Genomic DNA, 26,889 nt, shown 5'->3' with positions numbered 1-26,889 from the left:
GGGAGCCGCGTGGCTGCAGCTGTCTGGGGAGACAGGTGCCCTGGAGCGGACCCAAGCACCCTGGGGTCTGTGTGGGGTGCTGGGGGTGTGAGTGCGTGCTGCCTCACCCATGTGGGACTGCTGGAATGTCTTCCCGGGACGCCTGGGGTGTCTGTCATTTCCCTGGAAAGGGGTGGGGGGTGGGGGGTGGGCGGGTGGGCGCCCTCCCTGGTCCCCCCTCCCGGGTCCCCTCCCCCTTCCCTGCCCAGCGCCTGCCCACAGTTGCAATACGAGGGCCTGATTTTGGTCCTGGACACCCTCTTCCTGCCTGGGCCTCAGCTTCCCCTCCAAGGGGTCCCGGGCTTGACTGACGTCTCGTTGAGCCAGTCAGTTCTTCATGCAAAGACCCTGTGCCTGGTGGCCCGGGGGTCTTGTCCAGGGGAAGCTCCAGGGCGGCCCGGTAGAGGAGGCATAGGGGTGGGGACACCGAGTGGCCCCTGGAAGGCAGGGAATGGAGAGGCAGGCCCAGGCTGAGGGCAGCGGGGCAGAGGCCCTCGGAAACGTTGAAGAGGCTCGTGGGTGTGGGGGGCTGGCGGCAGCTTGCTTGGTGGGATGGGGTGGGGGGGAGCAGGGGGGGCCTGCACGGCGCCACCTGAGGAGCAGCCCCACAGGTGGTCTCTGTGGCCTTCCTCCCTCTCTCACGTGGGAGCGGAGCGTGTGATTTGCAGCCCCTGGGGGTGGGTTTCACCTCAGGATCCAAGAGAGCTTCCTGCTGGAGCCTGGCGTGGGCCTGCCTGACACTGCGGGGAGTGTGCAGGGGTCCCCGGCATCCAGAATCTGGGTCGGTAGGACTTGGTGTCCATGGCGCCTTGCCTGGGCTCTCCCACGTGCTTAGGAGCAGTAGGAAGTGCGGGGCCGGTGTGGAGAGGACCTCAGGATGTGGGGAGGGAGGAGCCTCCCGCAGAGGAGCCAGCTCTGGATTTGAGGGGGGCCGTGGGGGGGAGAGAGGGCAGGACACCCCAGGCGGGGCCTTGCGTTGGAGAGCCCCTGAGCCCCGGCAGGGTTGGGAGGGGATTAGGGGCAATGGAAGGTGGGCTCCCTCCCGCCCCTCTGAGCCGTGCATCTATCACCTCGCGTCCCTGAACCCAGGATGGCCCTCCCCACCCCCATCCCTGCCCGCAGTCCTGGATGGCAAGGACCCCGCATCGCCAGCCAGAGGCAGTCTGGTGGGGGCTGTGAGCCCAGCTGCCGTGGGCAACACCCGGGGCCACGCAGACTCACCGGGAGCGGGGCCTCGGCACGTGCCCCGTGCGGCTGGCAGCTTCTCTGAGGTGGGCCAGGCACCAGGTGCTGGTGACGGGGAGGGTCTCTGTCCCCCGGGAATGGGCTCAGTCCCAGGCCGGACAGGCAGCCCGGGACAGAGTGTGAGTGGTGGCCAGCCTTCCTGTCCCCGTGGGGACATCGAAGAAGGGGCCTGGGATCCCCACAGCCCCGGGTTCAGGACCGGGAGTTGGGGAACCCCGAGCTCAGATCTCAGTGCCGCCCGCACGCACCATGTGACCTGGACCAGTCCAGATGCGGCTCCCGCCGTGCTCCCGGCTGAGGGCGCATGTGTGGCCCACCGGGCGGGAGGGCTGAGCACCGACAGCCTGAGTGTCCCCGCTGATGCCTGTGCTCTCTGGGTGGCCCGTCCTTGTGAGCCGCACAGACCTGCACGCCCCCCCCCCCACCCCCTCGGGCAGCACCGTGAACTGTTTCCTTCCTGGGTCGGATCCCAGACGGGCTGGGCCCACACTCCATCCTGGGCCTGAGGCTCAGCGAGGGCCCTCCCGGCTTCGGCCCCATTCCCGGCTGCTCCCAGCTGCCCCCAGGCTGCCGCCCCCTCAGCAGGGGTCCCCTTGGGCTCTTCCAGCTGCTGTGCTGAAGGCACCGTGTCAAGGTCACCGTGACACGAGGGCTGAATCCAGCAGCCACTTCTGCCGCGTCTCGTGGGCGTCCACCTCCGTCTCCACCCTCTGGGCCGGCCTCTCCCTGAGCCTGGAGGCCCGGAGGTTTGCCTGTCCCCAGCCGGCCCTCCCCGAGGCTCTCCGGCCCTGGCCGCAAGCGCATCTGAGGGCTCATGACCCCACAGTTATTTTTACATCTCCAGACGCCCACGTCCAGCCACCTGCGTGTGCGGTGTCCGATGGGCCTCTCCAGCTCACGTGTCCAGGACGGCGTGGCCCAAGCCCCGCCCCCGCAGCCCCCCCCCGGGGCCCCCCCCCCCCCCCCCCCCCCCGCAATCCAGTGTGATGGCTGCTCTTCCTGCCCACGGAGAAGTCCTGTGGGGAAGGTCCCGTCAGGCTGTCATCATGGTTAATGCAGAGCCTGACCCTGGCCCCCTCTCCCCGCCCAGCCTGGGCCAATAGCACCTCTTGCCTGACCAGCCGCAGGAGCCTGGAGGCTTCTGCTCTCACCCCAGGCGTCTTCTCTGGGCGCAGCCAGGCTGAGCCTCCTTGCCTACAGCCCCCAGGGCTCACCAGGCCCTCCTGACCAGCAGACAGCGTGGACCACTCTTCCCTCCCTCTCCTGCCCGCAGGCCCTCTGGGTTCCTACCTCTGGGCCTTTGCACTGGCTGTTCCCTGTAGCACAGCACCGATCCCTGCAGGGCTGCTGCACTGGCTCCTTGCATCACTTGGGAGTCATTTTTGTTGTGCCCTCTGAGAGAGTCTCGGCCCCGCGTTGGGGCCCCCGCAGCCACTGCCATCCCCTCAACAGTACTTCCCATGGTGGCCCCCTTTGACCCTGTCCCCTCTTGGGTGTCAGCTCTGTGAGGGCTGGGCTCTGTCCCCCGGGTCCCCCGTCTGCTCACAAGCACAATGAACTGGGCCGAGGGCTTCTGGGGAGACGCACCAGCCTGTGGCGCAGGGTGGGAGGTGTGGGAAGGCTCTGAGGGGTCCCGGCAAGGCGGAAGTTGCTGGAGGACAGGGGCGGACTCAGGGGCGAGCCATCTTCCCCAGTGCCGAGTGATGCTGTGGGGCTGTCCCAGGCCCACGCTGAGGTCCCCTGCCAGGCCACCCTGAGCTCGCCGGCAGGGTGGTGAGGCTGTGTTAACACCTGGCCTGGGCCCGGTGGGTGGCGTCCATCCCGCAGACGGAAAGGGGGGCTCTGAGCGCTGGGGGTGGGTCGACAGTCGTGGACGGGGTCAGCCAGCCTCCCACCCCGGAAGCCGTGCACAGGGAGGGGCCCGGCGGCCACAGCAGTCACGTGGAGGTGTGCGTGTAAGTGTGTGCGTGCGTGGATGTCTGTGTGTGTTGTGTGGCTGAGTGCACGTGTGTGTGTGCCTGTCAGCCCTCGGTGCCTTGGTTTACCTCCTTGCCTCCTCTGCCTCCTATCACCGTGATGGCCCCACGTGCTCCAGGGAGCCGCCCGCTGCCCCGGGCCATGCCCTCTCTGGGCTCGTGGACGGCTCTGCCTCCCGCGCCTGGAGCCACGTCACAGACACCCTTCAGCCCTCCTGCTGTGAACAGGGCGCACCCGGCCCGCGTGGACAGGAGCTGGATAGAGGCCCTTCCAGTGGGTGGCCCAGCGTGCTCCCTGAGCGGCTGACCCGGAGGCCTCACCGCAGGACCCGTCCCTCTGGGCTTCCCGTGAGGGGCGCGGCTGTGGGGTGCCCCGTGGGGCTCTCTGGCGGGGGGGGGTGCGTTCCTCAGCCCTGTGTCTGCAGGGTGCAGGCAGTGTCAGTGCCCCCCCCCACCCCGGCCGACCCTGCTTTGTCACGGGCAGGAAGGGAGAATTTCTGTTCCTCTGGTGCACTACCCCCCGGGGGCGGGCTTTAAAAATAAGACCAACTCATTGCCCTCAGGGACGTGGCGGGGAAGTGGCGGGGACGTGGTGGGAGCAGCTGCAGTCGCAGGGCCCCATGGGCCGCATAGTCACCGCGTCCACCCAGCCCCCTCCCCACGGTCCCAGCCGAGCTGCTGGGGGGCTCGGAGCACTGAGCATGGGGTGGACCCGAGCTGCTCCGGCCGAGACCAGGCCGTGGCCGTGGCTGTGCCCGGCCTTTCCGTCCACGTTTAGAAACGCGAGCAGTGACTTGGAGGACGTCCCAGGTTCCTGGGCTGCAGAGACCCGCTCTCTCGTGGTCCCCGGGGCTGGAGGTCCAAAATCAAGGTGTCGGCAGGGCCACGTTCCTCGCGGAAGGCCCTGGGGAGGCTCCCACCTGCCTCTTCCAGCTCCTGGAGGCTGAGGCGCTCCGCCTGCGGCCCCATCACTCTGCGACGGTCCTCACGTGGCCTCCTCCTCTCTGCGTCTGTCCTCTGGCCTGTGCCTTGTGAGGACGCTCGCGGTTAGATCTGGGCTCCCCCGGACGACCCGGGACCACCTCACCTGGAGGTCCTTAACTTGACCAAAAAGGTGGTGCTCCCACGCTCTGGGGTCAGGCGTGGACGCATCTTCCGGGGCCTGATCGGCCCCCGGCGGATGGGCGAGGGTGCCCGCGGTTGTGTCCATACGGGACGGGATGGCGGCCGCTCAGCCCGGAGGAGATTGGACAGGCTCGGGGACACGTGTGGCGCTCACACGCGGGCCCCCAAAACCCGTCCCATGGGTGCGCAGGTCTGGGATGGGGGCGCCCGCCCGGCCGCGGGAGGCAGCCGGAGGGCGTGGCCCTTGTAGCCGCCTCGACTCTAGCCCCGGAGTCGGCCGACCGCAGCCCCGAGCCACGGCGGGCCGCTTGTAGTAAAGTTGTATCGGAACACGGCCACTCACTCGCGTGTTACTCTGTTGTCCTCACAGTCGGGCCGCCGCGACGGACCTTGTGTGGCCCATGAAGCCAAACGGTTACTGTCTGGCTCTTTACAGGAAGGTGTGCTGACCCTGCTTGTGGCTATATTCCTGGGAGCATAACTCCTAGAACAAAGGAGGTGACAGTCTCGCTCTGCCGTGCAGGTCGGGCCGGGCCTAAAGTGACAGATCACCCCGCACCGTCCTCATGCGGGGCACCGGGGATGTCACTGTGCACAAGCGGAAGGGGGCCCGCCTTCAAGAGCTCACCCGCGGGGCTGGTGGGAGTGGGGACAGCAACCGGACAAGGCACAGACCCGGCTAGAAAAAGTGCTGTGAGGGACCGCAGAGCCTGCTGCAGGGACCGGGTGGCGGCTGCTTGTCGGACCAGGGACCGGGACTGTGGGGGCCGGGAGGCGGGGCTGTCCCCTCACGTGTGCTACCTCCTCCCTGCAGCCCTCCCTGGCTCCCTTTGTCCCGTGCGGAGGCCCTTACCCAGGCTCTTTCTTGGCTCCGGGGCCTGACTTCTCCGGTGACACGTGAGGGGATGTGTCTGCAGTGACACATGTCCTTTGCAGCCCGTGTGCCTTATTTCTCTGTGGCCCGGCTGTGAGCTTCCAAAGGGAGTGGGCCGAAGCCGCAGCCTCTTCCCGGGCTGGTACTGGGAGAGAACACACACCAGAAGGCTCAGGGGAGCACGTGGGTTTCTGTAGCTTCTGGGCTTTTCCCCCTCAAAACGGGAACGTGTTTGCTTTTTCCTGATGTGAGCGTCTCAGACACGAAGGACGGGTTTGCGAGCGGGACGGGCAGCAGGCTCGCGGTCCCCCTGACTTTGCGGCCGCTTCATGCCGCAAGGACAGAGGTGCGTCGGGGGCTGACGCTGCCCTCGGCCCTGACCAGGGAGCTCTGTGGACCCCCGTGGGCCCTCGGAGGGGCCGTTGCTGTGGTTTGCCGGGCCTCGCACGGCAGGAAGCACGTGGCTCACAACCGTGACTTGTCCCCGATTCGGCTGCAATGATCCGCGTGTGTCGAGTTCTTGCGGGATGTGGTGGTCACGTGGGTTGGGGGGGCCTGCTCTCAGAGGCCAGAGTGGGAACATCACCGCGCCCCTCCCGCGGGGTCCCCACAGCTTCCTCCCCCACCCTCTCCGGCTCTCACCAGGGGCCTTATTCCTCCAGCTTTCTCGTGGGATTTGGGGCATCTCACACTGAAAGGTGCCTCGGCGTCACGTCGGGCCCCCGAGCCCTCCACCCTCACAGAAGAACGGGTGGCCGGGGCCCAGGCAGGTGGGGACGCTCTGTTAGGCAGGCCCGCGGGGGGCCCAGGGCCATCTGATCCTCTGTGGCGTGCCTGGACCAGTGCAGGTGGACGGCGTGGGGGCCGCGCCCGGGGCCGCGTGCGGCCTCAGCGGCTCTGGCTTGCTGTCCCGCTGGGATGACGGGGCCGGCGACCATGATGCTGACGGAAAACGGGGACTCTAGGACTGAGGCGTGGCACCTGCCAGTCTTGCGGGCAGGCTGGCGTGGGGTCCGGCAGTGGGCCCGAGGGGGCAGTGGCTTCCTCCCCGAGGGCTGGAGTCCAGCGCACCCCCTGGAGGACGAGAGACCCAGGAGGTGCACGGGAAGGGGGCCCGTCCCCGCAGGCCTCGGGCCACAGCTCCCGTGGGCCCGGCGGCCCCTGAGGGTGGCCCCTGTGGGTCCCAGAGCCTGGGGCAGGGTGGGTGCCCTGGTGGGGGATAGGGTCGGGCCCAAGTGTCCCGGGCCCACTTCTGCCCCTGTGGCCCGTGGGCCGTGCAGGGTGGGCGACGCCCCTGGAAGATGAAGAGACTGTGCCTCCTCAGGGCGGCTGGGTGGCTCGCTTGGGGTCGTACCTCAAAGCCGGGACTCTCCGGGCGGGGGACGCCGGGGGCTTGGGGCGTGGTGTTGCCGGCCCACCGTGCCTCGTCCGGCGCCCTCGCAGACTGCCTCCTGATGCTGGCCTACAAGGACAAGTCTGAGCGAACCAAGGGCCTGCGGGAGCGCAGCAGCCTGATGCTGGAGGACATCTGCGGCCTGGAGCCCGGCCTGCCCTACGAGGGCCTGGCCCACACGCTGGCCATCGTCTGCCTGTCCCAGGCCGTCATGCTGGGCTTCGACAGCCGCGAGGCCATGTGCGCCTGGGACGCTCGGATCCGCTACGCGCTCGGTGAGGGTGAGTGAGGCCAGGGCGACAGACCCCGCGTCCCGTGGGGCCCTCATCCACAGGCCGCAGGGGCCGCGATGCAACTCCAGGGTGCGATGCGGGAGGGTTTGCCGAGCACCTGCCGGCCCCCCCCCCTCCCGCCAGGCTCTGCGCTTGGGGTGGGCGGTCGCGCTCGGGGCCTGTGAGGGGAGGGGCGTGGGGGGAGCAGCTGGGGCCCCGGGACCTTCCGAGCTCCTGACTCGATCCCATCAGAACTAGAGCCGTTACCCCGAGCGGGCGCTGGCCAAGCAGAGGGAGCTTCCACAGGCCTGCTGTTCGGCCCCTCCCCTGCCCGGAGCCAGGTTCTGGGGGAGCGAGGCCACAGTCAGCGTCCCGCTGCACCCCGCTGGGGGCGCCTGAGCCAGGGAGGCGGGGTCGCCAGGCCGGGCCCAGAGGAGGGCCGGATGAGGGCGGGCGGCCCTCACAGCGGACGCCAAGGAGCACAGCCTTTAGAAACGTCCAGATCTCGCACAAGCCAGTGATGAACGCAGTACCAACATCTGGGGGGAGGACAGGTTGCAAGCCTACACGGCCCTTCCCCTTCCTTCCTGACCCAACCCCGAAACCCTGAGCGGCCTCGTCTTTATTCAGACCTTTGATACTTGGCTCCTCACAGACTTTTGCCTTAATATTTATTTGCTTAAAATAATCGTTACAGTTTCACTGGCCTCTGCCGCTGAGCGTTGGGGGCCCGAGGAGGGGGCTCTCTCGGGAGCCGGCTGAGGCCGAGTCCGGCTTGTGAGGACCAGGGCGGGGGGGGGGGGCGCGTGGGCAGGGCGGCCCCCCCGAGGGCCTGCCTGCCTCCAGAGGTGGTGACGGGTGCCCGGGCCGGGAGCTGAGGGCATCCCGCCTTCAGGACGGACGCCTGGGAGCTGCCCCCTCTGCCGGGCCTCTGCTCCCAGTGATGCCCTCTCACCCCTGCCCTGCCCTCAGTGCACAGGTTCCACGTGACGGTGGCTCCAGGCACCAAGCTGGAGAGCGGCCCCGCCACCCTTCACCTCTGCAACGACGTCCTCGTCGTGGCCAGGGACATCCCTCCGGCTGTCGCGGGGCAGTGGAAGCTGTCTGACCTCCGGCGCTACGGGGCCGTGCCCAGCGGATTCATCTTCGAAGGCGGGACCAGGTGTGGGTACTGTAAGTATGCGGGGCCGCTCGGAGTTCGGCTTCACCCCAAAACCCTCGGCCTGGAGCCGCCCGCCCCACCCGTGTGCTCGCTTGGCTGGCGTCTTGGAAAAGTGGTGGGAGAGGCCAGGTGTCTCACAGCCCAGTGCTCAGCGCTGAGGCCACCGAGGAGGGAGGACGGACCCTCCGGCTGCAGCCCACCCGCACCCCTGCAGCCAGGCCTGCCTGTCACGACGCATGGCCTTGTGCCTGAAGTCACAGGGTTCGGACTGAGTGAGAAACAAAAACAGGGGCGCAGCCCCCCCCCCCCCCCCCCCCCGCCCCCATGCCGGGACACGTGTGGACCAAGGATGCCCCGTGGACACACCATGCCCGGGGGTGCGGCAGGGGCAGGTGAAAAGCTATCCCGATGTTACAGATGCGCCCCCCTCAGAGCCCCGAGGGCCGCCGGGTGTGCTGGGGGGGGGGGTAGCTGTGCGCCCCCATCTCCGTTCAGCCTGGGACCTCCCCCGACGGCAATTGGGGCCCACTCCCTTGCGTGCTCCACAGAGGGGCACCAGTCCCCCACCCCACAGGCTCACGTGAGGGTGACGACCGCAAGGGCTCACAGCAGGGTCTGTCACACGCGTTCGGCCAGGTTTGGGTGGCATCCACCGGGCTCTGGGACCTGGGTCCTGCCGGGATCCCCCCGGTAGAGGGGCTGTGCTTGGGGCCGTGTGCGTGCCGGCCGGCTGGGCCCTCGCTCTGCAAAGGGCGGGCAGGGGGGACCTGGCCGGCTGGGGCCATGTCCCAGCGGGTCTCGAGGTAGGGGCCGGCCCTGTGTGGCAGGCAGCCTGCGGGGCCCTGTGTCCAGGAGAAAAGTCGTCGGCCTCAAAGACCAACGAGCAGGTGAGGCCGGAGCCCTCGCTCGGGGCAGCAGGGCGTCTGTCGCTGGCTGTGGCGGGTCCGCGGGCTGGGGCAGTTTGGGCGGTGGCCCCTGGAGCCCCGGGGTGGGCCCAGCTGCCGGGGAGCCTCCTCTGGGCCGGCATCGGGGACAGGTGAGATGCCTGCTGTTGCCCCCTGCTGGATGCGGCCTTGGGGCCCCTGGTCTGGCACAGTGGAGGTCCCAGCGCTCTGGGGTCTAGAGCGGGGCGGGGGCCAGGGGACCCTCACCCAGCTGTGTGGGTGGTCAGAGCCGGGGGCCACGGTGCGCTGGGTCTCCCCTGGAGGAGGGGGCATTATGTGGGGCTGCTTTGAGGACGGGGTGCACGCCGCCCGGGGGTGGTGCCGGCGTGTGCCCCCAGGGAGGCCGGTCAGGAGGACCAGCCGTCATGTGATAGGACGCACTGACGTTTTCCCTCCGAGGCCTCAGAGCGGGGTGGGCTCCCTCCTGCCGATCAACAGCGCCGGACGTCGGGCCTTGGCTCTGGTGGGCAGAGGCTGCTGTGATTTCCCTGGGCCGCCGGCAATGCAGTGGGGGCCCTTCTGGGGCCGTCCTGATGCTGTTCCCGCTGTGGGACGCTGACCCGGGAGCGCAGACGTGCTGGGGATTTAGGCTTCCCTGTTGCCCCCGGCTGTGCGGAGGCCGCCGGCCAAACGCCTGGGGGGACAGGTCCCGTGCGGCTCTGTTGTCAGGGACAAGTTCGCACGGCTCTCCCTACGTAAGCTGGGCTTTACGCTGTCCTCGATCCAGGGCTGCGGGTGGAGGGACGGTGCACCCCTGCACGTGTGCTCAGACCACCAGGCCACTCAGGCCCGGGCGTCCTGGGGCGAGGGAGGGTAGTTCAGGTCCAGGGCGGGGCGTGAGTCGGTGTCCTGGGGTTGCCGGACCGAATTATCCCAAACTGGAGCCTCAGAGCAACAGAAACGGTTCCCTCATGGCTCTGTCCCAGGTCAGGGTGTGGGCCCGGCTGGCTCCCTCCAGAGGCTCCAGGGAGCCTCCCTCCCGCCTCTTCCGGCCCCTGGAGGCCGCAGGAGGCCCTGGGCTTGTGGCCACGTGAGTCCAGTCTCTCCTCTGTCGCCACTTGGCCATCGCCCGGGGCCTTCTCTTCCGACTCCATGGGACTCGAGTCACCGGATTTAGGGCCACCCGACAATCCAGGACGCCCTCTTCTCGCCTCCCTCGGTTATGCCTGCAAAGGCCATTTTTTCAAATAAGGTCAAGTGACACATTTTCGGGTATAACCTAGCCTTTGGGGACACCATTCAACCCATGATGCGAAGGCTCTAGAATTTGGACCCTGACGGGCCCAGGGCCCCGGGCGCATTTAATCTGGAGGACAGAGAGCTGGGCTGGAATCACTGGGGAACCTGGGAGGTCTGGGGTGTAAGGAATTCACGTCGTCTCCGTCCCCTGGTACAGCCCGAGCCCGGCCCCCGCGCCCCCCAGGACCACATCCCCTTGGCCCTCGGCCACAGACAATTCTCCAGAGAGCAGGAAATTCTCAGAGAGCTGAGACATTTGGTGTGACTGTCAGGGGTGGGGTCAGGACCCTGGAGGGTGTGGAGGTGGGGTCCTGGCCTGGTAGGCGAAGGGGGGGCATCAGGCCGGGTACGTGGGGGCTCCGTGTGGCTCTGGGTACCTTCCAGGTGGGCATTTTCTCTCTGTGGCCTGCACGTGGACAGTGGCCTGTTCAGAGTCAGATGGGAGTGGGCTTGTTGGCTGGGAGTCCAGGGTCTCCCAGTGTGGCCTCTCTGTCTCTGGGGACGGCCCACGGTGTGTGGTTAGGGCTTAGGGGTGTGAAAGGGAATGGGAGGAAGGGGGCCGCCCAGAGCCCAGGATGGCCATGTGAGCTGGGCCTGAAGGCCGGTGGAAGTGTCCAGGAGGGGCCCAGAGGATCTCTGTCCCTTGCATGGGCGCCCCCCCCCCCCCCCGGTCAAGGGCATCTCGATGGCATTTCCACATCCACGTGAGCCAGCTGCATTTGCAAAGGATCAGGGTCCTTGGATGCTGAGGAATTTAGCAGGTGTCAGAAAGGTCCCCGAGCCTGTGGCAGAGGCACGTCGTGGACGGTGACCCTCAGGAACACCCCGCCCATGTCCTGGGAGTGGCCTCCGTCTGTGCTGCCCCTCCTCCGCTCGTTTGCCCGGCTCTCTGGGTCCAGCTCACTGCTTCAGTCTCTTGGGGCACAGTGAGCATTTTTAAATGACTTTCAAGCGAGTAAAGGACGAAGGCTTAAACCGGGAGAAACTCTCTTGCTGTGTATTTAAAGCACCTGTGCTGTCCAGCTGATACGTCATCTCGGCCTCCCTGGGATCTGGTGGTCTGAATGCCGGGTGGTCCTGGCAGAGCTGGCTGAAACCCTGGTCTCTGAGCCCGGGAATGTGGGCAGAGGAGGGGATGTGTTCGGTGGCTTCTCCAAGCCAAGTGGGGGTTGGGGCTGGGGAGCACGTGGCCAGGCGGGGAGAACTCAGAGCCCGTATGAGACAGGTATGAGACGTTTCCGGTCCCCAGGGCGGCTGTGGGTGGGGCACAGACTCCAGCACCCCAGAGGGGACCCCGAGTCCCGCTCTTTCAGGGGGAGATCCCTGTGATAAGCCCGACCGGCCCCCTGCATAGACGGGGGCGATGGGACCAGCCCCGCCTTCTCCGATGGCTCTGGGCCAGCAGGTCACCGTTGACACAGTGTTCCTGGTGGCAGAGAGTCAATCTGAGTCTCCCAGCCTTGGCGTGGCTCTGGGAGGACCTGGGCTCCGTGGAAAGAGCAGGGCCTGGGCTGGCGTCTCCACCCGAGGCTCCCGGCCCACGGCTCAGCTCCGTGTCCCACGGCAGGGATGGGGAGGACGCCGGCCGACACCCTCTGCTGCCCTCCCACAGCAGCCCTGAACACCGGACCTGGGGCACGGGGGCTGCCTCTGGAGGCTGGCAGGGTGCCTCTGGCCTCCTGGCTGCTGGGTCACTCAGGACAGCATTTGAGAGAAAGGGCTGATGGACAGAGCCCTCAGCCGGCCCCGGGGAGACGCAGAGAAGTGGAAGATCCCAGACCTGCCCTGAGGAGCCTCTTACCTGAGCTGGGAGTGCCCAGGTACCCAGTGTGGCCATGGGGCCAGGGCGGCCCAGCTGCCCGAGAGGAAGGTGGGTCGCCGAGGAGCGGCCTCAGCTGGACCTCGCAGGAAGCTGGGCGTCGAGGGAGACAGGCCACCCCTACTCGGGGACGGAGCCCAGTGCCGCGGCTCACCCGGCAATGTCCCTACACTCTGCCCAGGGTGGTGCTGGGTCCTGCCCGGGCCGTTGTGCCCCAGGGACAAGTATGCGTGGGTGTGTGCACGTGGGTGTGTGCACGTGCGTGTGCGCACGTGGGTGTGCGTGTGCACGTGTGCGCGCGCGTGTGTGCACATGGGTGTGTGCGTGTGCACGTGTGTGCATGTGTGCGTGTGTATGCGTGTGCACGTGGGTGTGTGCGTGTGTGTGTGCATGTGCGTGTGCAGGGTTGTCACAGCGATCGGGGCACGTGCCGGGCACTTAGCGGGAGTGGCTGCCAGGACGTTAAGTGCCCTGCAGTGTGGGCTCCGTCCTGCACTGGTGGCTGTGAAGAGGGTGCGGGGGGCCTCCTGGGCACGGGCAGGACAGAGCCTGCTTCCTGGAGGAGGGGTTTGTTCTGTTTGTTTTTTGGGGCAAAACATACATAGCACAGAATTTACCATTTTAACCATAGTTAGGCGGACAGCTCAGAGGCATCAGGTACATTCAGGGTCATGCGGCCGTCCCCACCCTCCATCCCAGAAGTCTTGTCTTCCCCGGCTGACACTGGCCCCAGTGAGCGCTAACCCCCGTGTCCCCTCCCCTGGCCCCTGACGCCCACCGTCCACTTTGTCTCGATGACCTGGCTCCTCCTCGGGGCAGTGGGACCACGCGGTATCCGTGTCTTCGTGAGCATCGTGTCCTCCAGGCCCATCCCCGCGGTGGCAGGTGGCAGGGGGTCCTTCCTCGAGGCTGACATCCCACTGTGTGGATGGACCACGCCGTGTGTGTCCTTTCCTCTGTCGAGGGACTCCTGGTTTCTTCCTGCCTTGTCTCTTGCGACTAATGCCGCTGTGCACGTGGGGGTCGGGTGCCTCTTTCACATCCTGCTTGCAGCTCCTACTGGGGCCCCCAGACGTGGGATTGCTGGGCCGGACGGTGGTTCTGTGTTTGAGTTTCGGAGGCGCCCACGCGCCGTTTTCTGCAGGGGCTGCACCAAACGGGTGCGTTCCCGCTGGCGGTGCACGGGGTTCCGGGTCCCCCACCCTGCCTCATCAAGGCCCGTTTTCTTCTTTTTTGTTTGTTTTTTTTTAAATTTTTTAAAAATGTTTATCTTTGAGAGAGAGAGCATGAGCAGGGGAGGGGCAGAGAGAGAGGGAGACACAGAATCTGAAATGGGCTCCAGGCCCCAAGCTGCCAGCACAGAGCCCGACGCGGGGCTTAAACCCACGAACCGTGAGATCATGACCTGAGCCGAAGTCGGACGCTCAACCGACTGAGCCACCCAGGCGCCCCTTTGTTTTGTTTTTAATCACAGTCTTCCTGGTGGGCAAGATGACCGGGTGAAATTTACAACTTGATTTCAAGTGAACTCCTTTAGTTGAACTTTGATCCTTCCTCCCAAAACAAGGGCAGAGAAAAATGAAATTTTAATCAGTAGAGGTTTGACTCTGTTAGGAAACCCACAGGCCAGGGGTATCTCACAGGTGAAAGTCTAACACCAGGCAGGTCTGGTGCTGCCTGGACAGAGCTTTCTAGAATCCTCTCCGCACGGGAAGTCCTCCAGATGCTTTCCAACGCTCTCTCCCCGGTGGGACTTCACCGTGTGGTCCTTGTCTCTGTGGAGCCGGGATGCTGACCCGCTGGCAGAGTCAGGACACGGGAGGTCATCTGAGGACTAACTTCCAACGGGCATCAGCCCACAGAAGTGGGAACATGGCACGTTTGGATGAAAGAGTGTTTTTTTCCCCTTGGAGCTGGTGGCCCTTTCCGTGGGGTGCAACACCCATGCCACTGGGGATCGTGGCTGGGGGTGATTGCACTTGCCAAGCCTGTGAGGTCTGCCTGTGGCCCCTGGAGCCCGCAGTGTCTGCCCACAGCAAAGGGCTGGCCTCCCGCTCAGCAGACCCTCCTCCCCGTCTCCCTGTGTTGATTATCGCGGAGCAAGGGACACCCCAGAACTCGGTGGTTCTTTCATTGCTGGTGACCCTGTGGGTCAAGGGTCTGGGTGGGGTGGCTCGTCCCTGCTCCGTGTGGCAGACAGATCGCTCGGGTAGTGGCATTCGGTGGGCGGCCCTGGCCGGAAGGCCCAGGATGGTCGCGGACACGGACCCTCGGGTGGGGCTTTGTGGATGGGGAGGGAAGGCGGAGCAGGGGTTGTCTCCGTAGTGGCCAGGTGGCAGAGTGGCCCTGCGTCCTCCGGCCCTGCAAACGGGCAAGCAAACGAGCCTTGAGCAACGCTTTCGGGGGTCGGGGGAGCGGGGTCGGCTTGCCTCTTCTTCCCTCTTTCCATCCCCACACCAGTGCTGGGGGTCCCCTGGGCTGGACACTGGGGCCCAGTGCCTTGGAAGCGGTCCCTGCCCGTAAGACACCAGGCTGGGCGGCCAGGACAGCACCCAGATAAGGGGGTGTCACAGGGGACGCCCCAGAGGAGGCGCTCCCCGAAAGCGGCCCCGAGTGAGCGATCTGGGGTCAGGGGTCCGGAAAGGCAACGTTAGGTACGCAGGGTCCCGCCAGGTGAGGTGGCATTACGGGGGGCCGGGGGTGTTGAGGGACAGGGAGGTGTGCCGTCCACCTCAGGGGGCTCCGGGTGTCCCAGAGCCTGGGGCGGGGGAGGGGAGCCCGAGCGCCAGCCAGCGGTCCGCGCCCCGCGAGCTGTGGCCCGGAGGCCTCGCCTCCCTCGGGGGCGGGAGACGTGTGCCGTCCCCAGGGAACCTCTGGCGTCAGCCCGCTGGCGTGTGTGGGGGTGGCGGCCGGGCTCCCAGGCCTCACCGGCTGCGCCTCGGGGAGCGTGACGCTCAGCAGACGCCTGGTGGAAGGCTGCCGGCTCCGCTCCCCTCGTAACGTGGTTTTTTATAGTCGGGGGACTGGCTGTGCCGTGACCTCTGCCAGCTGACTGTAAGCTCGGGATTAGAGGCCCGGCCCTTTGTGCGCCGGCGGCCCGGCCTTCCTCTCCCCGGCCCCTCAGCCACTGGCGGGGCGCGAGCCGGCGGCTGGCAAGGCCCAGCTCGGGGGCCCATCCGTCCGGCCCGAGGCCCCGTGGTGCCGGCACGTGCCCTGTGGCCCGGCGGCCTCTCTGGGCCTCAGTTTCCTCATGGTTAAAGCCGGCGTGTCACCTGGTCCAGGGGCGTTGGACGGATGGAGCGCCCACAGCTGGAGGGCGCTGCCCACGCCCCCCCCCCCCAGCCCTGGTGCAGCCTCGGAGGGGCACGGCGGCCCTGCCACGTGTCGGGGCTGGCCTGCGTCCCTGGGAGCCCGAGAAGGCAGGCCGTGATGGTGGCCGGCGGCCCACGCATCCCCCTGCCCACCCCGGTCTGCCTGTAGCCAAGGGACGGGCACGCCTGCCTTTCTTTGCGCGGCGGGCAGAGGGCGGGGCTGAGGGATTCCTGTGCGGTGACACCAGCCGAGTGTCCACGTGGCCCGCTGTCCCCATTCACTGGGCGGGTGGTGAGGGATTTCATTCACCCTGGCGGGGTTAGGCTGCGGGCTGTGCTGACTCACGCGGCTTGCCCTCTGCTGGCGGGGGCCCCGTGGGCAAGACCTCAGCCCCAGCCCTCACGCCGTGGCCCGGTTTCCTGCCCCAGAACAAGGCCGGGAAGGGGGCCTGTGCGGTGGGGGGACGTGTCACCGGCCACAGCGGCGGTGGCCACCTCGATTGTGGGGCGGGCCCAGCTCTCACATCTTCCTCCCCCTCAGAGCAGCCCTGGGTCGGGAGAGCGGGACGGGGGCACCTGCCGAGGCGCGGAGGTCTCCTGGCTGCGTTCTGGGATGTGGACCCTGCCCCAGGCGGCCCCTGCGGTGACCAGGGGCGTCCTCACGGGCTTCCTCCCGCGGCCACATCCTCCCAAAGCAGCCCAGCTCCCCCTGCTGGCCCGTGGAGGCTGGCAGAAAGAGTGGGCACCAGGCTTACAGATGCAGCGAGGTTCCCAGGGCCGCCCGGACGCGCCATGTGGGTTTGAAGGACGGGGCGCGGTTGGCCGGGGCCCGACGGGCTCTCCCTCCCCGCGTGGCCGTCTTGCGGGTCTGCTCCAGGCTCCCGCGCCGTCCCTCCTGGCGGCCACTGGGCCCGGCTGACAGCAGGGTCTGTCCCCACCCTGCAGGGGCCGGAGTCTTCTTCCTGTCCTCAGCCGAGGGAGAGCAGATCAGCTTCCTGTTCGACTGCATCGTCCGCGGCATCTCCCCGACCAAGGGCCCCTTTGGGCTGCGGCCGCTTCTCCCAGGTGCGTGTGGGAGGGTGGCCTGGGTTGGAGGGGGGACGCCGGGTCCGGTGGGCTGACCTCGCGAGGGCTCACGCTGCCGGACTCCCCGGGCGACCGCTCGCATCCCCGCTGCCCTTCCGGGCCAGACTGGGGTGGGGGCCTGGCCCCACACGACTGGTGCTGTGGGTTGAGGTCAGGACGGGCCGGGTCCGAGCTGGAGTGGAGGCTGCTTTGTGAGGTTGCCTGGTGTGCGGAGTCTCAACTGGGGGGGGGTGTGGCTGGGGCGCGTTCGTCACGAGCCCTGGGCCGGGGCGGAGCCGGAGCCCAGAAGGGCCAGGCTGCCCCAGGCACTGGGGGGGGCTCAGAGCAGGGCTGGACCCCTAGGTTCTGGTCCCCCTCTCCCACTGGAGGAAGGTCTGCCCTCCCCTCGGGGCCGGTGTGGAGGCCTGAGCCCAGCTGCCGCGGGAGGGGCAGAGGCTGGTCCCCGAGGCCACACCGGGTGGCACATACACAGGATAGCCGGGGCTCCCCGGAGCCCCGTGGGGTGGCACTTGTCCCGCTGTCCAGGTGGGAGACAACAGCCCCTGGCCGTGCAGCACGTGGTCAGTGAGCTCACATCTGTGGCCTCCTTGTGCGGGCAGCACAGCCAGGGTGCGGCCCCTCATCCCACCTCCACACCCCACACAGGCCCAGCGGGGATGGGCTGGGGACCCAGGGCGTAGCTCCTGTGGCCTGAACCTCCACAGTCTGGGCTCCGCTGGATGGTGTGGTGGCGCCCTCTGCTGGCACCCTCCTGCCTTGCAACCACAGGTGTGGCGTAGGCGATGGATGTGGATGGGCGGGTGTGGACAGGACTGTGGATGGGCAGTGTGGACATGGGGTGTGGACAGGACAGTGTGGACGGGCGGCATGGACAGCAGGGTGTGGACAGGACAGTGTGGACGGGCGGCGTGGACAGGATAGTGTAGACAGGACAGTGCGGACGGGCGGCGTGGACAGCGAGGTGTGGACGGGCGGCGTGGACAGGATAGTGTAGACAGGACAGTGTGGATGGGCAGTGTGGACAGCAGGGTGTGCACAGGACAGTGTGGACGGACCAGCGGGGTCTGCCCTGTGCGTCTGGCTGGAGTTTTGTCTAGGCCCCGTGATCACCAGGCTCTCCTGACATGCAGTCTCCACTGTGTCCGCAGCTCAGGCCCCGGGCTGTCCGGGGTCCTCTTGCCTTGACCCTGCTCGGTTGGAGCCACGTGGACACCAAGGCCCAGGGAGGCTGGCCTCCTCATGCTGACGGTCGGGAGGGGAGGGCAGGGTCCACCCCACCCTGAGTGTACCCTGCGCGTTCGTGGCCCGGTCCCACTTTGCAGATGTGGACGAGGGGCTCGGGGAGCCCGTCTGACGCCGGTGTCTTGCTGCCCCAATGGCTGCCAGACAGGAAGTGGTCAGGAGGACACGCGGGCGTCCCCGCCCCGGGCGTCGCCAGGACCCATGCCCCCTGTAGGGGCCTGCCCGTTCCGGGCACGGGACACAGGCTGGTGGCCGGGGGCCTGGAGGAGGCAGCTCGGGTGCCCTGAGACTGGTGTTCGGTAGCTGGCGAGTAGGTGTAGGGAGAAGCTGGGACTCCTGGGGGTCACCTGTGGCCCTGCTGTGGCCTTGGGGCAGAATCAGCACAAGTGTGGCCCCGGCGGTGCTGGTCCCCCGTGATGTCCTGGACGGCATGCGGCCTGCGGCTGGGGGTCCCGTGGGGATGGGGCTGAAGCCGCGTCTCTGCCGACTCTCCCTCTGCCGCAGACCCGAGCCCTGGGGGGACCCCCACCGCGGAGGAGCGAGTGGCCCAGGAGGCCCTGGAGGCCCTGAAGCTGGAGAAGCGGCTCAGCCTCCTCTCCCATGTGGTCCGGCCGGGGAGCGGAGGTAGGTGGGCCGCACCTGCCGCGGGGAAGGGGTCGACCTCTGGGCTCCTGTTTGTTCCTCCCCTGTGCTCATTCGTTCATTCATTCCTTCTGCTGTGCTCGCTCCTTTGTTCCTTGCTTGTGATGCCACACACACCACTTGCCAGCCTGGGCCCTGAGCAGAGGCGTGGTGCTGCCTGAGAGCCGGTGAGAGCTGGGTCTGAATCCCTGCCGGCCACCAGCCACGTGGCCTGACGAGGCCGTGGCCTCTCCTGCCTCAGCTTTACCATTCGCGCTGAGACAGAAGGGCCCCTTCTCAGCTCCTGGCGACTCTTGGTTTTTGGAAAAACAGACAGAAGGGGCTGGCGGCCAGCCAGGGGCCTGCCTGGGGGTGGGGGGGCCCGCAGCCCGTCTGTCCTCTCTGACTGCTGCCAGTCCCATGCCGGGCACCGGGAGGACCGGGGCCTCCCCTTCCCGTCCAGGCCCGCCCCCGGAGGCAGTCTCAGTCTGTACCGAGCAGCGGCCTTACGGCGGCTCGTGTCGGTTCCCGGAGGGTGGTGGCCAAGGGGGCGGGAGGAGGGCACAGGTCGTAGAGGGGGCTGGAGGAGGTGAGGGGCCTGTTGTCGGGCAGCGGCCGGACCCGCGTGAGCCTCCGGGCAGAGGGGGAGCCCGGAGAGGGGGTGCTGCCTGCCGTCGCCCCCAGCCCGCGCCCCCTGAGTCTGCCCGAGCCCCGGAGCAGCCTCGACAGCCCCGCCCCTGCCCTCTGTCTCAGGGGACGACCGCAGCCTGTCCAGCTCGTCCTCGGAGGCCAGCCACTCGGACGTCAGTGCCGGCAGCCGGCTCACGGCGTGGCCCGAGCAGTCCTCGTCCTCGGCCGGCACGTCGCAGGAGGGCCCGGGGCCGGCGGCCACCCAGGCCCCCGGGGAGGCCGCGCCGGGCGCCTCGAGGCCGCCACCCAAGCCCCTGCGGCCGCGGCAGCTGCAGGAGGTCGGCCGCCAGAGCTCGTCGGACAGCGGCATCGCCACGGGCAGCCACTCCTCCTACTCGGGCAGCTTCTCGTCCTGCGCGGGCAGCAGCCTGGACGTGTGGCGCGCGGGCGACGAGTTCGGGTCCTCGCTCAGCCTGCCGCCCGCGGCCGGGGTGCCCGACCCCAGCCTGTGCGCCTGCCCGCCGGGGACGGCCGAGTACCAAGTGCCCACTGCCCTGCGGCCACATTATGACACGCCACGCAGCCTGTGCCGGGACGCCAGGGACCAGACCGCCACCGCACAAGGCAGCCCCGACGACGGAGGGGCCGGGGACTTGGGTGGCCAGGCGTCCGCGGGGTGTCCCTCCGGCTGGCTGGGCGCGAGGCGGCGGGGACAGGCGGCGGAGGCCCCGGGCAGCGAGGCCCCCGGCGGGGCCTGGGAAGCAGGCAGTCCCCACGCGGGGCTTCCTCCGGCTTTCTTTTCCACTTGTCCCGTCTGTGGAGGACTCAAGGTAAACCCCCCTCCCTGAGAGCCGTGGCCCAGGCCCGCTGCTGCGGGGGGCTGGTTCGTCTCTCCCGACAGGAGGGGAGGGGGCGCCTTTGTGCTGCTGGCGGAGCCAGCCGCTGTGTGGCGCAGTGGGGAGGGCACAGCGGCGGCAACCCCAGAGCCTCCTCCTCTCTGGGCGTGAGGCCTGCAGGGGGGGCCCACGGGACTGACCGGGATGCGGCCGGAAGTACGTTCTGGAAAAGCGGGGCAGGCCGGGGGCTGGCAGAGTCCCAGAGCCCGAGGATCAGGTGCTGGGGGCACAGGAGGGTGCTGTGTCCTAGGTGGCTCAAGCCGTGCCCTCGGGGTGAGCAAGGCTGGGGGCGCCCCTCGCTGGCCTGTGCCACTGCCTGCCTGCTGGACGGCCACTCTCACACCTCAGGTCCGTCCCCTCCAGTGCACAGTCATCCCGCCCGACAAAAGTTAGGTCCCCCTGCAGCCGCCGCAGACCCCCGGTTGCCGGGCCAGGAGCACGGCACGTCGTGCGTACGAGAGCTTTACCGATCTGCCCCGCCCCGCCCCTCCTCTGCAAGGCAGCGCCACTGCTGGCCCGTCCACCAGGGGAGGAAACTGAGGCTCAGGAGGTACAGGGGCTTGTAGGGTCTGGGTGTCCACGGCTCACCCGCCAGCCTTTGCCTGAAGCCGCAGCCTCCGGGGTGAGGGCTGGGCCGGGGGCAGGGTGGTGATGTCCCTTCCACCAGCTAGCCCGGCAGGGCCAGCTTGCCAGGGGGCCCCTGTGGAAGCTCTAGAAGCTGCACCGTCCTCCCCCGCCACCCCCCTGGCTGAGTTCGAGGCTGGAGCTCGGGCCTCCGGGGCCCGTCCCTTGGCACCCGGAGGGCACGTGGGCGCCCTCCGCGTCTGTCTGCTCGCCTGCATGGGGTGCGGCTGCGTTGCCTGGTTTGTCCATCGCTCTGCGGCTTCGTGCACCTGCGAGAGGCGGGGCCTGTGCGGCTCCGGTTGGCACCGTCCCCCGCGCTGTCCGGAGTCACCCCCATCGGGGGGGGGCAAACAGCTCACCTGTAAATACGTGGCTTTGTACCTTCACCGTCGGCTGAAGACGTTGGTCGCTCTTACATTTTTGAAGTCTGACGCTGTTTGTAATACATCCTTAGACTGGAAATAAAATTTTCTTTTCTTATGGTCTCGTTCTTTTCCGTCTGCCCGTCCTCTCCACCTCGCGCCCCAGCCCTCCCGGCGGGGCCCCTGTCTCTGAGATCTGGGGGCCTGTGGGTCACAGGGAGCAGCATGGGGCCTCGCCTTGTAGTGGCCTCAAGTCTGAACGCACCAGAGACCCGAAAAAGGAAAAGCGGCTCCCGACAGCCGTGTGTGTGTGTGTGTGTGTGTGTGTGTGTGCATGCATTTGCACGTGTGTGTGTCGTGCACGTGCAGCGCGTGTGCATGTGTGGTAAGCGTGCTGCGTACATTTGCATGCGTGTGTGTGCATGGCGTTTGCACGTCTGGTGTGGAGCGTGTGCACGTGTGTTCACGCGCACGCATGCGTCGTGTGTGGTGTGATGTTTGTGTGCGATGTGTAATGCACACGGGTGTGGTCTGTGTGATGCGTGTGCGTGCTCCTCTGTCCACTCGCGACCACAGTGAGGGCCTCGGTGGTCGCACGGGCTCAGGCAGTGGCTCCCTGTGTCCAAGTGAGGGCTTTCTGGGCTAGTGAGTCCTGGCTCTGAGCCTGGGGCCCCCGCCCCCTGCCGTCTCCCCGCTTTGGTGGCAGAGCTCCAGGGACCCCCATCTCACGCCTGCGCGCCCTGCCCTGGCACCCCCGTCTCACCTGCAGCCCTGTTGGCGGGGGGTGGGGGCAGCTCCACGAGGGGAACTGGGGGGACCCAGGTCCCCGTGGAGGCCGAGCTGGGAGTTCCGGCTGGGGTTCCCGCCGCACCCCAGTGCGAGGAAGGCCAGGCTTTGGGTGCTGAGCGGCGCCCCGCCCCGCCAGCTGGGCCGCCTCGAGCCTCAGTTTCCTCCTCCATGGATGGGGACAACAGTGCCTCCTCCCCTGGGCACACGGAGAGGGTCCAACGAGGTGGCGGACACAAGTGTGCAGTAGGTGCCTGTTAAGGGGAGCTGTCACCAGACACCCCATCGTCCCCCCCGCCCCCGAGGCGCCCCGGCCAGTCTTGCTGCAGGAACAAATAAGGCTGTGACTGGCGTCTGTTCCTGCCAGGGCCCCTCGTCGTCCGGGCTCGGGCCTGCTGCCCCCGACGGCCAGGCTGGACAGGCGTCCCTCCGCCCAGAGCAGACAGAGGCCCCGGGGGTGGAGACATTCGGCCCCTCCCCACCACACCTGCCCCTTGCGGGCATCCTAGCTCCGGACTCCCGTCTCCTCGACTGAGACCGCTGGGACCTCAGGGGAAATCCGTTCGGGAGGCGAGGCAGGAGAGGCAGGCTGAGCCAGGTCGCCCAGGGGTGGGGCTTTGGCAGGGGCCGTGGCCTGGGCTGGTGGCGGCGCAGGCATCTTGTGTGATGGGGTGAAGCAGCGGCGGGGAGCAGGGCCCGGCCCTCCACAGCCGTGTGCGTCAGCCGCCCCGCACCCCGGGGTGGTCCTGTGCGTGGGGGCACAGGGGCCTTACCCGGTGGGGCTGGGCGCAACCAGAGAGGGCAGATGCGGACCAGGAGCCCTTTCTCCTGGTCTCTCTGGGGCCGTGTGCACCAGGGGGTGACGGGTACTGGCCCCCAAGGAGGGGGAGGTAGGTCGTCGTTTGTTCATTTTCCACGTTGCTCGTCGCGTCCCGCCCGTGCCCGGGGCTGGGTTTGAGCCTGTACCTGCGGGTCTGGCCCCTGGACGCGGGTGGGGCTGTCGGCACTTAGCGACTGATCCTGGCCTCCTGTGGGCAGACGGCCGGCCTCCTACGTCGGAGGGCGGTGTGTGGGGACTCCTGGGGGGCAGCTGGCCTCCCGTCGCAGTGCTGGAGGTCAGACGCGCCCTGCCCAAGCTCCAGGCCCGCCCAAGGGCTCTTTAACACCAGGTGACGGGTTAGACCAGCTCAGCGTGCTCAGGGGTCCTCGAGCCTGGCCCAGGACCAGGGTTGGGGTGCCGTGTCTCGAGTCTGTGGCACCCAGCTGTGTCCCCGGGAGCAGCGTTTCGGGCCTCCGCATCCACATTCCCATCCGCAGCTGCCCACCAGGCCCCACCGTCGGGCTGTGATCCCCAGACCGCTGGCGATGCTGGACCCTTTTCGGTCCCTTGCCCTTGGCCCTGGCGGGGGCTTGTTCCTTGAGGGCTTCCGGTGATTGAAGCCCAGGTGGCAATGGATGTGCCGTCGTGGGCCACTGTCCCTCCCTCCCGGTCAGAGTCTGTCCTCAGCTCCGAGGCCACCAAAGCCCCTTCCTCCCCCGGGCCCGCATGTCAAATGAGGCGCCACCAAGAGGCCCCTCAGCTGTTCTGGGGGATCTGGGCCTCCGTGGCCCCCCCCCCCACCGCCAACAGGCGGCCGCTGCTGACAGCCAGCAGGTGGCGTCTGGGGGGTACGGGTCCCAGCCCCTGCGCGTCTGGTGGCCTCACGCCCTGCGGCACAGCCCCGAGCAGAGCCCGTAAGCAAGACTGTGTTTATCACAACAGGCGGCCCGGACTCGGCCTGGGGGCCACAGTCACCAACCCCTCTCCCCAGAACAGGGCAAGCGGGTGTCGGGGCTGGTGGGCCAGCTGAGGTCCCAGGGAGTCTGGGCCTGTGTCCCCGGTAGGTGGCCCGACCCCGGCGCCCCATGTCACACTTGGGTTAGCGTCCTGCTTCTCGGGCTGGGTGCAGGATGAGTGTGAGCCGGACGGACAGACTGACACATGTTCTCTTTGGTCCAGGGAGCAGCTGCCCCACCCCCTGGGCTTCTGATGACACGTTCAGGTAGGCCCCAGCTTTGCACCGCCTCGGGACGGGGGAAGTGAGGGTCACGGTGGCTGTGGCTACGGCCGGCCAGAAACCGCACCCGACGGGGCAGCATGTGGAAGAGGGGCAGTGGTGGGAGCCAGGCCGGAGGGGGCTGTGGGCCGTGGGACAGCAGTGAGCAGCCGGGAGGGGCCCTGGCCCCAGCGGGGGGCAGGCCCGGGCAGTGAGGGGAGGGTGGCGGGGCTGAGTGTGGCCAGCTTGCCCAGGGGGGTGTGTGGATGGAGCGGGCAGGCCCGGGCCGCCTTGGAGCCTCAGCCTTCGGGAGGGACCCCTGTCCTTGAGGTGACGGAGAACAGAGGTGAGGGGTCCCAGTGACGGGCAGGGAGTGAGGGGAAGACTTGGGGTCCCCCAAGCACAGTTAGAAGGTGAGCCCTGGGCAGAAGCAGGCTCTAACTCCGGGAAAGGCCTGGGAAGTTGGGGGAAGCCGAACTTCCGGCAGGGTTGGCCTCGGGCAGGGTGGGGAGGGGTAGCTGGAGGTCAGGGCTCCTGACCTTACGCTCTTGGCAGGGCCTCTGGGCTGGGGGACCCTAATGAGCCCGGATTCTCCACCCTTCTTTGGAGATACAGGACACCTGTTGGGGCCGTTGCCTGCAGGCTGACCCGGAGGGGACGTCTGGGGGCAGGAGGGGGCGGGCAGGGCCATCGGCAAGCAGGGCCCACACCAGCTGGCCTTGGGGCTCCCTGGGCGGGGATAGGGTCCTGGGGGCCACCTCTGACCATACCGTCCCCTGACATCCACTCACAGACCGTCCTAGACACCTCCCCTGCTGTCCAGCCGCCTCCTCATAGGGGCCCGTGGCCGCTGGTAACCCAGGCACGGGGTGTGCCCACAGCAGCAGCAGGTGGGGCCGGGGGCACAGGTGTCAGGATCTGCTAGAGGATGTGGGCCCTTCCCACTGAGGCCGGGGGCTGGGGACTGGGGCCCCGGGTCTGGCAGGGACAGAGATGAACTGGGCCCAGGGTTGTGTGGCCAGAGCCTTGGTGACGGCGGGGGCGCCCAGGGCAGCACTCATCGATGATCTGCTTTGTTCCGGAAAGCATCTAAGGAGATTATGAGATGGTGGGAGCGGCTTGAACGCAAGGAGCAGGAGGGGGGCGGGGGGCGAGGGGGGTGAGATGGCAGAGTGGGGGGCAGCAGGGAACCAGGGGGGAGCTCACAGTTTGCAGGGGGTGGTAGGGCACAGCACCCCCTGTCCCTGACAAACACCAGTTAGAGGCCGAGGCCAGGAGGGAGCAGCCAAGGACTTTCTAGAACAGTTCTGGGCTTTCTAGAACCTTCCACCCTTCTCCTGCCTCCTACCCCCAGCAGACTGTGAACTGGGGAAGACATGAGTCTAACCCCGGAAGTAGCTGCGGAGTCTCAGGGGCTTGTCCACGTGACCTCGGGTCAAGGCCCAGCCCCCTTCTTGGTTTCGAGGAGCCCCTGTGCAGAGGCCGGGCTTCCTGCCTAGTCTCCCCTCAGATCCCTTTTCGGCCCCTGAGGGGCTCTCCCAGCTCCACCCAGGCCTTTGCCTCTGCCTTTCACCTGTTATTCCTTCTTGTCCTCTATCCCTCGGTACATGCCTCCTTCTCCAGGCAGCCCGCCCTGATCTCTCCTGGCCTCACCAGTCTAGGTGTCTCCCCCATCCTCTCGGGTTACGTGGGGGAGGGTCTGCATCTGACCCTCTGTGTGCCAGTCCCCTCCCCCCAGGCTGGCTGGGGGAGAGTCCCACACTGTTGGTGTGCAGAGCCCGCGTGGACACGGTGCGGCTGGGCCCTTCCCTGGTGCCCGCGAGGGGAGAGGGCCCTGGCCCTGAGCCACCTGCCAAGGCCACCGTCCGCTGGGAGGAGGCTTCCTCACCTGTGGTAGATTCTGTGTGCTACGAATGCAGCAGGGCCACCGAACCCCTCACCTCGGAGCTGAGATCTTCCGGGGACTGAAAACAGCCTGTTCTTTGCTTGATAAGTGCACACACGCTCTTCAAACTGCCAAACAGAGCAGGCCTGGTGGCATGACCTCGCTGGGCCCCGAGCGGATCCGGGCACCAAGTGCCCTAAGCCTGGCTTAGAAGCTGAGTGTGCGCAGGGCCCTCTCCCTGTTCCTCGGGATCAACACGTCCCGCTTTGCCCAAACCAGGAAGGTGGCCACCCCCACATCCAGCAGGAACCTGCCTTCCCTCCTCGAGGACCCTGGTCAGCTCGGTGCAGCGAGTCAGTGACGGCCGTTGCCTGATGCTCGGGCCCTCCCTCCCCTTCTCTGCGGCAGGGTCGTGGGTCTTCCTCATCTGGGACCCATCCCTGCTCCCAGTCTCCTGCACACCCCGCCCCGCCACGTACAGGCCTCCATGGGGGTCTGGAGCCTCTCCTGGGAGCCCCACGCCCTCCAGGCCTGCTCATCAGCACTGACGGGCGGCCCCATCTGCATGTGGACCCGAGGTCTCCCTGCGGGGTCAGTGAGAGGAACACGGGAGCAGTTTCCGGGGCTTGGAAGGCCGCGGGCATCAGTGTTAATGTGTTTTATATCAGTAAAGTGGGGGCAGCATCCCGAGGGGGTCCCACCCTGCACTGCAAGAAGGGGGGACCCTTGGGGGCCCCCAGGCCGGGAGGGGCAGGAACCGCGTGACTTGCTTTGGCTCATGGAGTCTGGTGAGTGACCCCACACGGCTGGGCCCCAGTCTGGCTCTGCCTGGCCACCACGTGCTCCTGGCCTTGGCCGGTGCTCAGGGTCTCTGTGGCCCCAACCTCCCCGCTGGGAGCAAGCAGGCAGTATTGTGCCCCCCACCCCTGGCCTTGCTGGGGCAGTTAAAGGGCAAGGGGGCGAAAGGCACCCGGGGTCTACCTGCTGAAGCCCCCAGCCCTGGGTTTGGCTCCCTTGACCCGCGGACAGCAGCTCAGAGACAGGATGTCCCGTGCGGCTTTCTACCGCCTTTATCCGAGGAGTGGGGAGCTGGCCGGCCCACCCCATGTGTCTGTGCCCCGAGGGGACCCTGAGGACAGGCGTGTGGGGGAGTCTGCTGGACAACAGCCAGACAGGACATCACCCTGGGTCCCCTGAGGCTGGGGTCCTTCCTTGTGGCCCGGTGTGCAGGGCCGTGGGGCCAGGTCAGGTGCATCTTGGCAGCCCGCTAAGGGGCCGCACTCCCTTGTCCCCTGGCTCGTGCCGCAGCCCCTCCAACACCC

The 26,889-nt window shown here is 67.6% G+C and overlaps 1 protein-coding gene across 1 annotated transcript in view; it reads left to right on the top strand.

Moving 5' to 3' along the window:
• Positions 1-617: 617 nt before the first annotated feature.
• DOK7 (docking protein 7) overlaps positions 618-26,889 on the top strand; it is a 28,023-nt gene continuing 1,751 nt past the window's right edge. Inside the window, exons 1-6 of the mRNA XM_040488949.1 lie at positions 618-6,933; positions 7,897-8,097; positions 16,345-16,464; positions 18,232-18,351; positions 19,102-19,808; positions 23,646-23,688. Of these exons, the coding sequence (XP_040344883.1) occupies positions 6,561-6,933; positions 7,897-8,097; positions 16,345-16,464; positions 18,232-18,351; positions 19,102-19,808; positions 23,646-23,688 (1,564 nt within the window). The 5' untranslated portion in view covers positions 618-6,560. The remainder of the gene's footprint in view (positions 6,934-7,896; positions 8,098-16,344; positions 16,465-18,231; positions 18,352-19,101; positions 19,809-23,645; positions 23,689-26,889) is intronic.

The sequence above is a fragment of the Herpailurus yagouaroundi genome, unplaced genomic scaffold (genome assembly GCF_014898765.1).
Source record: "Herpailurus yagouaroundi ecotype Mexico unplaced genomic scaffold, PumYag 28, whole genome shotgun sequence".
In the NCBI taxonomy this organism is placed as follows: domain Eukaryota; kingdom Metazoa; phylum Chordata; class Mammalia; order Carnivora; family Felidae; genus Herpailurus; species Herpailurus yagouaroundi.
Note: the sequence above shows the minus strand (reverse complement) of the source record. Positions and strands in the feature narration are given on the sequence as shown.